The sequence below is a fragment of the Balaenoptera physalus genome (genome assembly GCF_965194825.1).
Source record: "Balaenoptera physalus genome assembly, chromosome: 4".
NCBI lineage: Eukaryota > Metazoa > Chordata > Mammalia > Artiodactyla > Balaenopteridae > Balaenoptera > Balaenoptera physalus.
Genome location: NC_138891.1, coordinates 62,225,083 through 62,237,779, shown reverse-complemented (window position 1 = coordinate 62,237,779; position 12,697 = coordinate 62,225,083). Strand labels below are relative to the sequence as shown.

Below are 12,697 nucleotides of genomic sequence, written 5' to 3'. Positions count from 1 at the left end.
CTTATATGGAAACCATTATTACTGCTATTATTATTATTATTATTGCTATTCTCCAAGTACCCAGATCCTCTATGACCTTCAGTCTCTCCAAGGTTCAACCCCTATAAAGTCATCTCTGACTATTCCTTTCCTCATCTAGTGTGTTTCTAAGTAGCAAACAATTGGTCAGTCACTCTCTAGCTATTTATATCAATAAATGTTGTTTCTCAACTAGGCAGTAAGCAACTTGAAAGCATATATTATATTCTAGTCCAGAGCACCTCTTCAGCGGTAGTACAGCATAGTGCTTAAAATCCTAGACTTTCAAGCCAGACTGGATTCATAGCCCAGCTTCTTCATTTATTATCTAAGTGATTCTGGGCAAGTCACTTGACCTCTCTGTGCTCAGTTTCCCCATCTGTGAAATGGGACAACAATAATACTATAGTGCCCACATAGAGTGGCTGTGGGGCTTAAATGGAATAAGAAGAGTGTCTGGCACAGAGTATCTGCTTAATTATTGTCTGTTGAATAAAGTGACTCAAAGTCCAGAATTCTATATAGCAAGTAGCTGAAATTAGGTCAACTGACACAAATTAATCTTCACCTTCCACCATAAAAATTCAATTTGGAAACACACCCCTTGCTTTGGTAAATTTGCTTGATTAGAGCAACATAGTAAGATAAAAAAGTTGCCAAAGTTGTTTTTCAGGAAATTGTTTGAGACTAAACTGAAAGCCCTAAACCTAGTAATCAGGAGGGTATCCTCATAAACTGCCTATATGTGTGTTCCTCACGGGGACTCACAGCTCTGGGAGAGAGACCACCGTTGTTTTGTCTAATTAGTAGAGGAAGGAGATGAGACATGAAAAGGTTACCTTTTGAAGATATTCAATATTATTTGTGTTCCAGGAAAACCATCTGGGAGTAGTCATTATTATCCCTGTTATACAACAGAAGAAACAGAGGCTCAGAGAGGTTACCCAAGGTCATACAGCCGGTGAGTTGGCAGGGCCAGATTCAAACCCAGATCTCCCTGATTCCTAAGCTCACATGCCCCCCCCCCCTCCCCACAATGTGAGGTTCCCAGGTAAGGCTGCCTTGAGCAGAGAACAGGGCTGCCTCAGACTTCTTGTGAAAACACACAGAGACAGACAGCACTCTACCCACGGAGTTTTGACTCCTGCTCACCCTCAGGACTGAGGGACTGGTTTTCTCCTGGCTGAGAAGGGTCTCTGGGTTTACAGAAATGTACTCAAGGTCTTAGAGAAAAAATGGAGACCCAGCTTATGAGAGAAGGAAGCAGGCACTGCCACAGATCCACCACCTCTTGTGGAAAATGATCTCAGATGCCCTTCACCTTGGCTGGGGGACATGCCCCATGCCCCATGCCGTCGCTCACAAACACTAAAGGCAGAAATGAAAGTGCCTGCCTTCACACAAGGGTCACTTATGGTTTCCCTCCCCTCTCAGCGCACCACTTGGGAGGGCCTTTCAGTTACTTCTCATAACGCAAGTGACTTTGTGTTCTCTGCCACCAGTGAATAAGGGGCAGAAGGAGGTGTCTACTTTGTTGCCAGAGCCTCTCCTGGAATTAGCCTTGCACCATTCGGAAGACCCAGCCGTGCTGAGCGCTGAGCCTAGCAGCCCCTTGGCGAGGCAGTGGTACTCCCTGGCTCCCCAGTCATGTCCTGGCAGCTCTCTGCAGTGGTGGTGCTCTTCGTGTCCCTGGCCGGTGAGTGACACACATGGCTTTCCATGGTGACCCTGCCGCATCCAGTCCTATTAAATGTAAATGCATTCTAGTGCCAGTGACCAAGGTGGGACAGGACAGACTGGAGATAGCTGTAGTGGCTTCAGCTACTGTGGGTATTTGACTTGGGAATGCCTCTTTATTACCTTACGTGTGGAGCACACCTTCATTTTTTTTTCCAGAGGCTTTCACAGTTTGGACTTGTTTTCCATGAGTCAGGCAGAGTAGGTGTCAACCCTGGAAGACAGTGACACTGCCCCTGGTTCCCAAATGGTCTCTAGGCACCTGATTAGGGAGAGTTTGTAGAAATCTCTTCGATTTAAGAGATGGAGAACTGAGCCAGGGCTTAGAAATGGGACTCTTGCCAAGAGCCTGGGGAAATCATGTCATGCCTTGCTTTTTCTGCTTTTCTTAAATGGAGCGCTATGTGTATATTATGTAACAGTGAGTTGTGAAGATGAACGAGATGTGGTCTGACAAACTGTGACATCTCAGAAAGATGTAAGCCAGGGCATCAAAGATTTCTTGTTTCATTACCAGTATAGGTCAGATCAAAGAGACTGTCTGGGAAGCTGAGATTTTAATGATTCTTTTATGTCTGTGCCCCCTGCTTTCACCAAGAACATTTTCTCCCTAGGACATTGAGTCCTCTTATGTGCTTTATCAAGTTTGCTGGTTGATTCACAATTCCTTCTACTACCACTGACTTGAACATGTGAGGGAACTAGCTCTGTCCACGTGGCCTCACTAACACGCTCAAATGGGAGACACAGCTGCAGTTGAGTGTAACATGAATTGTCATGGAAGTTGGGTGAAAGTTCAGGCCAGCTACCCTAATCCAGGCTGTTTTTCTTTGTGCCACACTTTCAGAATTAGAGTTTCACATTCTTTTGGAGGCAAAATGAAAAGTAATCATTATGTTTAGCAGAGCAAGCCAATAACAAAGCAGAAGATCTCAATGTAGCAGTAACCCTCAGTGACCTGTCTGTGGGCACCAATTCGATGGCTGGCAGACGACTGGTGGATTCAGGAAGGCAGTGAACGTGTGATAAATGCACAGGCAGGTGGAAAGGAAGTGCCCACGTTGCCCTTTCGTCTGCGAGCTGTGCATTCTTAGAGGGGAACATGGGTGCCCAGCTAACAAATGGCAGCCCTGAGATTTGCACCCAGGAAGTTCAGCTTCAGGGTCCATGCTCTGCACTTCTGCACTACACTTCTGCATGCGTGTGTTCAAGAAATACTTGTTGAATTGCATGTGAGCGAAAACCATTCGACATTTTGCTTGGAGAGACAGAGATTTTAGGTAAGCTAACTATGTAATCTTTATCCAGTCACTTTGCTTCCTGATCTCAAATTCGAACCCCATAAAATGAGATTTAAGTTTGTATCAGTTAAGTTTAGGTTCAGCTGCACATAAGAGACAGGCGCCAAATAGTGAATTAAACAAGGTAAGTATTTGTTTCTCTCTCAAGTGAAAACAAGTCCAGAGGAATTCAGACCAGGTCTGTGTGAGGACTCATTCTTGTGGACCCACCATCCAATGTGTGACTTCCACCTGCAAGGTCTCCTCATGGTTCTAGATGTCTGCTGGAGCTCCAGCCATCACATACACATTGCAGGCTGATTAAAGGAGGAAACAGGAAGGCAATAGAGAGGCCCCCTAGGTGACCGAGCTCCCTTCAAGCAGCCTTCCCAGAGGCCCACATACCCTACCACTTTTATTGCTTTGGCTTGAACTCAGTCACACATTCCTACCCATCTGGAAAGGAGGCTTAGAGTTGGGGGGCTTTATTCCACGCAGCAAGTGCTCAGCTTAAACTCATGGTTCGGTTACTAAGGAAAAAGGAGAGACTGGATTTCGGCATAGTCAGCCAGCAGTCTCTGACACAGGGCTAGAGCCCCTTCTGCTCAAGGGTTTTCTTTGAGCCTCAAGTCCCACAGAAAACTGACAGAGGCAGGATTTACATCTCTCTGCTAAAAGGCCTAAGATTAAACTGTGAAACTGTGAGCAGAATCTTGTCAAGGGCCCACCCCTGCTGCCCCACACATCCAGAAACCGTCTTCCTGCCGCATCCAGCTAGGGCTACCTCTGCTGCCCGGGGAGGTGCCAGAGAAAGTGCTCAGGAGTTAAGTTCGACTCCCTGCCCCTGGACATGGCCACAGCACTCCATTTACTCCTCAGCTGTGCTCCTTAGAGCTCTGCAAAAGGTAGCCTCTGAGACCTGCCAGGTCTGCTCCCTGCTGGCCCTCCCCCGACCCCTCCTCACACCCTCCCAAGCTCCCATGATGCTGACTCCTTGCTGTTCTGAAGAGACATGCCAGGTTCTGAAGCCCCAGGCCTTTACACATACTCTTTCTCCTGCCTGTGGGATGCCATCTACTTTCCTGTCTGCCTGAAGAATTTCTCCTTGTGATGGATTCCCCACCCCACCCCATAGCATTCGGGGCCTGCTTCAATAATAACACCTGTCACACTGAGGAGTGTAGTCCATTTCTGTGTCTGCCTCACAAGGCTTTGCGCCCCTGAGAACAAAGACCTACCCCCAGTGCCTGGCCTGGAGCTTGGCTCAGAGGAGGCGCCTCTGTATCTGTTGAATTGGGTGTGGTGGGGAAACCAAACTAAGGCTCTCTGGGAAGGCCCGACTGTCTGGGAAATACCTAAAGAAGCAGTCCTTGTGTGGTCACTGGCTTTCCCAGGGCCTGGCCGATGGGTTATCTCTCAGCTCCTCCTGCAAGTTGTAGGGAAACCAAAACCTTCTCAAGCCCCTTCCTGCAGTTCACCATCTAGAGGAATACAAACAAGGGGTTAAGGCTCTGGGGTACTCATTTGCTGAGTCTCTTGGAGTGGGAGCTTGGCCAATCAGTGTGTGGACTTCAGGCTGTGTTCTTTTGAGTGGAAGGAGAACTGAGAGAGTCTGAGCTATGCCCTGCCCTTGCTTCTGCCCACTGCCCTCTTTGTGGGTTTCAGACAGACCAGTGAACTTGACTAAACCTCTAGGCCAAAGATCCCATTTAAAAACTATGACCCAATTTTGACCAAGATTGGTCATATATGTGTGGTCATAAACATAGATTTTGTAAAACAGAGTATTTTTCAGAGTATTATTTCCATTGAGTACCTAACAAACACATGAACTTTCTGGGATGTATTTCAATGCACAGCATAGCTACCTCTGTCAAATTCCCATCTAATTGCCTGCCCATCTTTTATACCCCACACTCCTACAGGGAGAGGAGGAGAGGAGGGGAGGGACCAGAGTGGAGAAGGAGAAGAATATTAGAACAATATTTCCCAGACTTGTTTAATTGTAACACACTCTGTTACTTTCAGTCACTTTTGGTCCTGCCACCTACCAGCCCAGGCTCCTGTCCGCCACAAGGTCACATACCATATGGAGACACCATCACCTCCAGGCACCTCACAAAGACTTCCTATATACCAAGCACACTTGACAGTGTACCATGAGTCTTCTTGTCCTGTTTGGGGTGCTGTGCATTCATGAATGGCCAATGTGTTTTTTTCCCTTACTTGAGTTCATTCATCACTGCTGAGAGAGGAGTTCTAATTGCATTATGGGGAAGGCTCCCCCTTTGAAAGGGTGTGCTACTCAGTTGAGGAAATTCTACTCGGTTGAGAAGATTTGCTTTAGTTCATAAGCATAAGCTGTACACAGTGGGATTTTATCAAGGACCTAATCTTCCAGGAGAGCAAAAGTCAGGTGGTTCCCAGTCTCCCAGAGTTCTCTGCAGCAATCTTTGCTTTTTACTACAAGATATTCCTAGATACCACAACTGGGAGTGAATTCTATTTCTCCATAGTAATACTATGACCCTAACTGGGTTCCCGTTGGGTTCTTGCTGTTCAGCCCAAATGAATTATGCAAGTAAATCTTCAACAACTGTCAACCTTCATAACAATCTTGAAAGGGAAAATCTTGCTCCAAGCTCTACAGTATGGGCATGAAGACTCCACGTATGATTTTACAAAGATTTGTAAAGTAAATCTGTAGCCCATAAAATCTGCAACTCGCAAATATCATACATTTCAATTGTCCAAATAAACATTTTAGATACAAGAAAAGACTCTTTAGTAATAGCCTCACGTAACTTAATGTCATTAATAATGTCTTCTTTAAAGGTTATCAAAGGCATTTTGAACTGATACTTTTGTCCTTCCCATTTTGCAAACCAGCTGTGCAGAAATAATTTATAAGTGTTACTACTGGGCTTAAAGTTAGCCTTTTCTTCTGGAAAATAATCACTCTTTTAGCATGTGGACCTTTGAAAGACTCACTGAGGACCACCATTATGAGGGTTTAGTGAACTGGGGTCACTGGAGGGGCACCCTACTCTCCTCTCCTCTGCTTTTGTCTCTTCTCTTACCATTCTTCCCAGTGACATACACCACCTCCACCCATCCCCAGATCCAAGGGCAGGCTTTGGTTCAGACAGGGGCTTGAGTTTCAGCTTCAAAATTTACTAGTTGTGTGATTATGGTCAAGTTAATAGAATTTTCTAAACCTGAGTTTCCTCATCTGAAAGACAGATAAAGATTAGTACCCATCAGAGGGTTTTTGAGAAGAGCTGGTGAAAGAAGACCCTTGACCTGAGGCCTGCCATGTAGTAAGTGTTCAGTAACTTGGAATTTTTGTTGCTATGGGGAAAGTACCCACCTAGAAATGTATTGGATGAAAGGGAGAGATAGTAAAGGTGTTTACCGATGACTTTAATTAGATATGAAATTCAGGACTCTATAGACACCAGCATAGAGTGATCTTCTTTCCCTTTTCCCTGTGTTTTTCCAAGTCACTGCCCAGCACCGGGCAGTAACAGCTCCAATGAGTGAAAATACAAGGCGTAAACATAGTGAAACCATAGCATTGAAGAGACAGCGCCATCTCTCAGTGTACCTCATCATAAGCTCCCAAGGGACATCATCTGCTGTTGTCTTCTTTCTGGCTTGCTCTGTGCTTGGAAGGAGACAAGAATAGAACTATTCTGGTTGAAAAAGATTCAGAGGCCTTCGGCCCTGAAGGGATGGCCCAGGAGAGAACCTATGACAATAATACACACTCTAGGTATGCTTAATATTCCAGGAAGGCTTTCACTCAAACCACCTTGTTTGAGCCTGTTAATAATCCTAGGAGGTCTACAATGCTATAACCACCATGTACACATTCAGTTATTTATTCATTCATTCCGTATCCACTGAAAACCGTCTATGTGCACGCACTGGTGGTGAAAAAAATTACCCACAGTTCCCACCTTGAGGTTGCTTTTCATCTAGTGGGAGAGAGGCACAATTAATAAATAAACATATAATCAGGGCTGATATTCTGCTGGTACACACTGTCTGGACAGGCTTATTGTTAAATATTTGAATACCATCCCCTTATATAATTACAAGCTGTGATTAGTTCAGTGAAGGCAATGAATATAATACTGTGATGGAGAATTGTGAGGATGGGGAGCTGTTTTATGTGGGGAGGATGGGGAAGACTCTTTGAGAAGCTGACATTTAAGCCAAACCATGAAGGATGGCACACCAGATATATCAGAGCACTTATGGATTAATTTAATTTCTTAGTTGGAAAAGTCTGCGCCACTCTAAAGGTTAAGTAAGGGAATGACAGAAACTGGGCTACATTTTGAAAACTGATGGCGGGCTTCCCTGGTGGCTCAGTGGTTAAGAATCCACCTAACAATGCAGGGGACACGGGTTCGAGCCCTGGTCCAGGAAGATCCCACGTGCCACGGAGCAACTAAGCCCGTGTGCCACAACTACTGAGCCTGTGCTGTAGAGCCCGCGAGCCACAACTACTGAGCCTGTGCTCTAGAGCCCGTGAGCCACAATACTGAGCCCATGCACCACAACTACTGAAGCCCAAGCGCCTAGAGCCCGTGCTCCACAACAAGAGAAGCCACGGCAGTGAGAAGCCCGTGCACCGCAAGGAAGAGTAGCCCCCGCTCGCCGCAACTAGAGAAAGCCCGCGCGCAGCAACGAAGACCCAACGCAGCCATAAATAAATAAATTTATTAAAAGAAAAAAAAATAAAACTGATAGTGAAATAAAAAATGGAAGTGAACTGAATCTCTTGTCATTGGAGGTAATTATGCATAGATTGGCGGAACACATGGCAAATATCCAACAGTACAATTCATACATCAGATTAGGGTTTGTACTAGATAATCTTTAAGGTCCCTTTCGAACCTGGGATTATATGATTCTCTGAAAACTATACAAGTCTGTGTAAATCTTTATTACTGTTATTCATGCTGCCCCAGCTCTGTCAGGTCGTCACAGCAGCACCCTACCCAGGAGCACACTGTACCCAGGAACTGTCCGGATTCACATTTGAAGATGGAAAATGAAGAGGCATTGGCACTTAGATATCTAGCTGAGCACGCTCGCTGGGGTGATAGTACCACACCCCACACAGAGAAAGGGGAAGAACATCTCCAGTATGCTCACAACCCTGTAAAAACATGGGTGCAACCAAAACGTTAAAATTGTGGCCTTGTGGTAGAATTTTGAGTGACCTTCACTTCACTGTTAGTTCCTTGTAAATTTCCCCAAAATCTGAAAAACACATGTTAATTTTTAATGAAGAAACCTTAAAGTGGGAGTGGGGGAGGGCTTCACTCATGTGAGCCAGTGGTTGGTGTATTAACATTTTTGTTTCCTAATTTGCAGTGATTTTGCATTATGGCAGTCATATGAGAGCAAAAGCGTTTCCAGAAATCACAGGCTATTCTCCACCTGCAACAGTACAGGCCACAGCCAAACCTTCTCTCCTGCAGCCAACGAACCGTGTGCCTCAGAAAACTTTAGCAGCAAGGTCAACAGATGGGCATGTCACCTCTCAGATAGCTGTCACAACATCCACCTCTGAGACCCTAACCACACACACAACCATAAAGATTCTAGCGACAGCTTCCCTGGTAACTACAGACAGCACCCCCTCCACCAGCCCGACAGCCCACACCCTAGTCACAGCCCTGGCCACACCCAACAAGTCACACACGGCTGCTCCAGTCACTGAGGCTACAATCAGCCCCAGCACCAGTCCCAGCCCACCACCACCCACCGTCACCCCGCCAGCCCACAGAACTGGAGCCAGGCCGTCGACTGTTGGCCACACAACTGGGAAGACCACCCAACTCCGTAACCAGACCACCCTGCCAGCACCTTTGTCCACCTCACCACACAACAGCACAGCCAGTCGGAAGCCTACTCAACCCCCCCACACCCCAGGGCCCACCAACACAACCCAAACAGCCTCGCCTGCCACCGAAGCTCCCAGGCCCACCCTCGCACCCCAGCCATCGTCAGCCAAGACTGGAATTTATCAAGTTCTGAATGGAAGCAAGCTCTGTATCAAAGCAGAGATGGGGATAGAGCTGACGGTTCAAGACACGGAGTCGGTAAGTCCGGCACAGGACTATAGCACTGCTTCAAAAAGTTTGAGTGGGGAGTGCCTTGCTGAAAATGAACGTTCCCCTGCATCCTGTATCTTGGAATGAAGTAGGTATCTGCGGGCTCCTCTTTCTCCAAGGTGCTCCGTTACGAGGTGGATCTGTTTTAGGACACATACAGAAATAGACACTGATAGCAACTGTATGAATGAAGAAAGGCACACACCAAAATTTTAAATATGCACACCCTCCACTTTTAGCCACCATGGGCAGAGTGTTGGGTGTGGCCAGCGTTGACCCCAGCCTGGCCCTGCTCCTCTGGATGACTTCCAAGCCTCAGCAACTTTCCTGGGAAATGAGAGGTTTGCATTAGACGGTCTTCGTGGTTCCAGCCAGCTGTGACATTAATATGAAAAATCCAGGTTAATGAGAAGATTGGAGGGGGTGGGAGTGGGGCTTAGATTATTTGATTTGCTGAAAGAATCACTATAAAAATTCTTCTTTTTGCACAGTTTTTATGATTTCAAGTAAAATTTCCACATTCGGTTTTTATTCGAAACAGAAGTACATTAGATAGCAAAACCTTTCCTGTAGCACCCAACATGTTTGCTTGAGCAAAAATTAAATTCTACATGGTTTTTCAAGAATATACCTGCCATGAATTATCTATCAAGGAACTCCTCTCTGTGAGAGCACGCCTTCCTTTAAAAAAATCTTTTAAACATAACAGTTTGGAAATGAGAGGTGTCTTCCAGGGACTTTGAAATTCTCCAGTGAGCGCCCACTAGCCTGGAATTTCAGGCTCAATTACCAGCCTGTGCTTCTGGTCTCCCGGCTAGAGTTTTCTTCTACATTCCACTGAGCCAACCTATTTTATTTGGTTTAGGTTTTTTCACCTCAGAAATACTTCAACATCGACCCCAATGCAACCCAATCCTCTGGGAACTGTGGCTTCCGAAAATCCAACCTCCTCTTGAATTTCCAGGGCGGATTTGTGAATCTGACATTTACCAAGGTGAGGCTGAACTCCTTACAGTAACCTGCTCTAGCATCGCTTTCCCTGTCCCTCACCCTGGGGCCCAGTGGTGCAATCCCACACTTTAAGTTCCAGGGGAAACAGACCTCAGAGCCTTTTGAGATATTCTCTGATAAGAATGAGGGTCATGGAGATGGAGAGGAGGCAAGTGTCGACATCTTCTGTTTGCTTTCTTCCCTCTTCAGCCTCCTCTGTGCAGCCCAAGAAGGGCTTTGATGCCTCTTGGGAGAGATGTGGCCTTGGGGAAGCTGGCCAAAGTGCCATTTGCAAACCACCTCAAGGAGGAAGCTGCACGGATGAACAGACCCATAGAAATACCCAGTGGGCAGAAAGAGACAGGATGACTCTGAGACCAAAGTCAAATGTCACAATAGGTTCTTTCCAACCACAGAAGGCAAAATTCAGGGACTAACCAGGGGCTGGGTTTTCCAGGCCATATGCTGGAAGGGGGTAGACAACTGAATAGAGTGGAAAAGCATGGTCGTGAGATCAGTCTTGGCTACAAATTTGACTCTGTCACTTGTTCTCCTTTTGCCATCAGGCAGGCAACTTAATCTGTTTGAGGTTTGTTTATTTGTCTGTTTATCATTTTAAAAATGGGGAAAAGAATGAAAGATCTCTCCCGTAAAGAGCTTTGTTCAATACATGGAAAGTGGATGCTCAATAGCCAGTAGCTGTGATTACAGTGACTGAAATGGACAAATGTCTTGGGAACACAGTGATGGTCAACCCCCTCTCAAAGGAGACACTTGCCCCTGCTTGGCCCAAAGTGTCTTTCAAATAAGCCAAGAGGACCCTTGTAGCTGGGACTCGGTGTGGGCCTCCTTCTTACCTGTCTAACGTGACCCCTGAAGTTAGAGGGTCTTGGTTAGCAGATCTTGGAGAGCAGTGAACACAGACTTTGGGATCAGACAAATCAAGATTGACTCCCAGCCATAATACTTACTAGCTGCATGACCTTGGATTAGTTGGGGCATGTTTCCTCATCTACAAAAAGGAACTAGTTATAGCTACTTAGTGGTATACGTAAACCGTCTAGCACAGTGCGTGGTACATGCAATGGTCTTTATTGCATGGAGTTATTATTATTGTTATTGTTAATGTTATTGACTTGGTCTCATAAGCTTTTTTTTTTTTTTAAACTGGAGTATAATTGCTTTACGATGTTGTGCTAGTTTCTGCTGTACAGTGAAGTGAATCAGCTATATGTATACCTATATCCCCTCCCTCTTGGACCTCCCTCCCACCCCCATCCCATCCCATCTAGGTCGTCACAGAACACTGAGCTGAGCTTCCTGGTCTCGTAGGCTTTATCCTCCTCATGATACTTTTCTCCTTAAGGTAGAGATGCCCCTGAGAATTTGGTGGTTTCCTTTCAGTACCAAATGGAAACAAGCATAGTCCTTCACCAGAAGAACATTCAGGGCAGAATAAATGCTCTATTCCTGCGCAACTGAAGTTAATCCTAAAAGGTGTCAGGGATTTTTTGAAAGTCACTTTGGCAAAATGGCAGAGGATAGGCATAAGCATTTATGCTTTCGTTTAGGGCTTGATCCCACCCAGCCCACTGCCCCTGTGAATAATTGCCTACAGAAAGGTGTCAGGAACCTCCAGTGTCTGTGTGGGGCACACAGTGGCCACTGCTGCCAGGCCGCAGGCAGAACTGCAGGCAGGAGTGTCTTGGCACCTTTCGATGTCTTTCTTTGCTCCTTTCCTCTGTCTCCGGGAACGATGCCTTCAGGCTGGGCTCTATTTGACCAAGCTCCACCCAAGTGCCGAATCCCAGCAGTTCTGGAAATCCTCTGTGCCTCCAGAGCGTGGACAGGAAATGAGTGTCCAGTAGAGCTGGAAGGACCAGCAGGGCTCCCTGCCCCCAACACCTTCGAGAAGGAGCAAGGTGAGCCGCTCTCAGTCCACGGCCCCAGGTGTTGCCACAGCTGCTTTGCCTGAGTCTCACCAGCCAAACTCACCTTATTCATTCCACTGCCAGCACCAAAACCCGGAGCAGGCAACCTTAGCTATGCCCCAAGAGAAGGCAAAAAGGCTCATAGAAAGTAAAAGTTCCCACCAGCCTTAGCCCTTCTGGGGAATTTATGCATTTTAAAAGAGAAGTTGTTTAAGCCAGAGCGGTGGCCACAAATCCAAAGATTACAGGGGCTAAGCATAGAACTTAATGAGTGAAGTAGTGAAAAAGTAAAAGTGTCTTTTTCCTTGAAATGGGCAGCCCTTATTTTTTATTTTGACACCTTTGGGGAAGACTTTATTTCCCCATTAAATCTGCATAAGAAAAATGTTAGAGTAAGTGTGAGATGACAAGCGGCAGCCTCAGTAGTGAGGGGACAAGAGGGAGGGGTTGGGAGTGCCCGTCCTCCCCACCAGCCGCTCCTCAGCTCCAGCTGGCGGGGTTGGTGGCGGGGCTGGCATCTAGCCCTGGGGACTGTCACTGTCCTTTATGGTAGGTGTTCATTCTGGACGGTGGGGTTTCCTGCATGGCCACTGCCCTACTGTGCCCA

The 12,697-nt window shown here is 46.4% G+C and overlaps 1 protein-coding gene across 5 annotated transcripts in view; it reads left to right on the top strand.

Annotated features, from left to right (window-relative positions):
* Positions 1-1,443: 1,443 nt before the first annotated feature.
* The window catches only part of LAMP3 (lysosomal associated membrane protein 3), a 34,362-nt gene continuing 23,108 nt past the window's right edge, over positions 1,444-12,697 (top strand). The window contains exons 1-4 of one of the 5 annotated variants that reach the window (XM_082459982.1): positions 1,656-1,714; positions 6,275-6,355; positions 8,427-9,157; positions 10,035-10,163. In XM_082459982.1, coding sequence (XP_082316108.1) covers position 6,355; positions 8,427-9,157; positions 10,035-10,163 — 861 coding nt within the window. In that variant the 5' untranslated portion in view covers positions 1,656-1,714; positions 6,275-6,354. The other 4 variants (XM_082459978.1, XM_082459979.1, XM_082459980.1 and 1 more) reach the window with 4 other exon arrangements.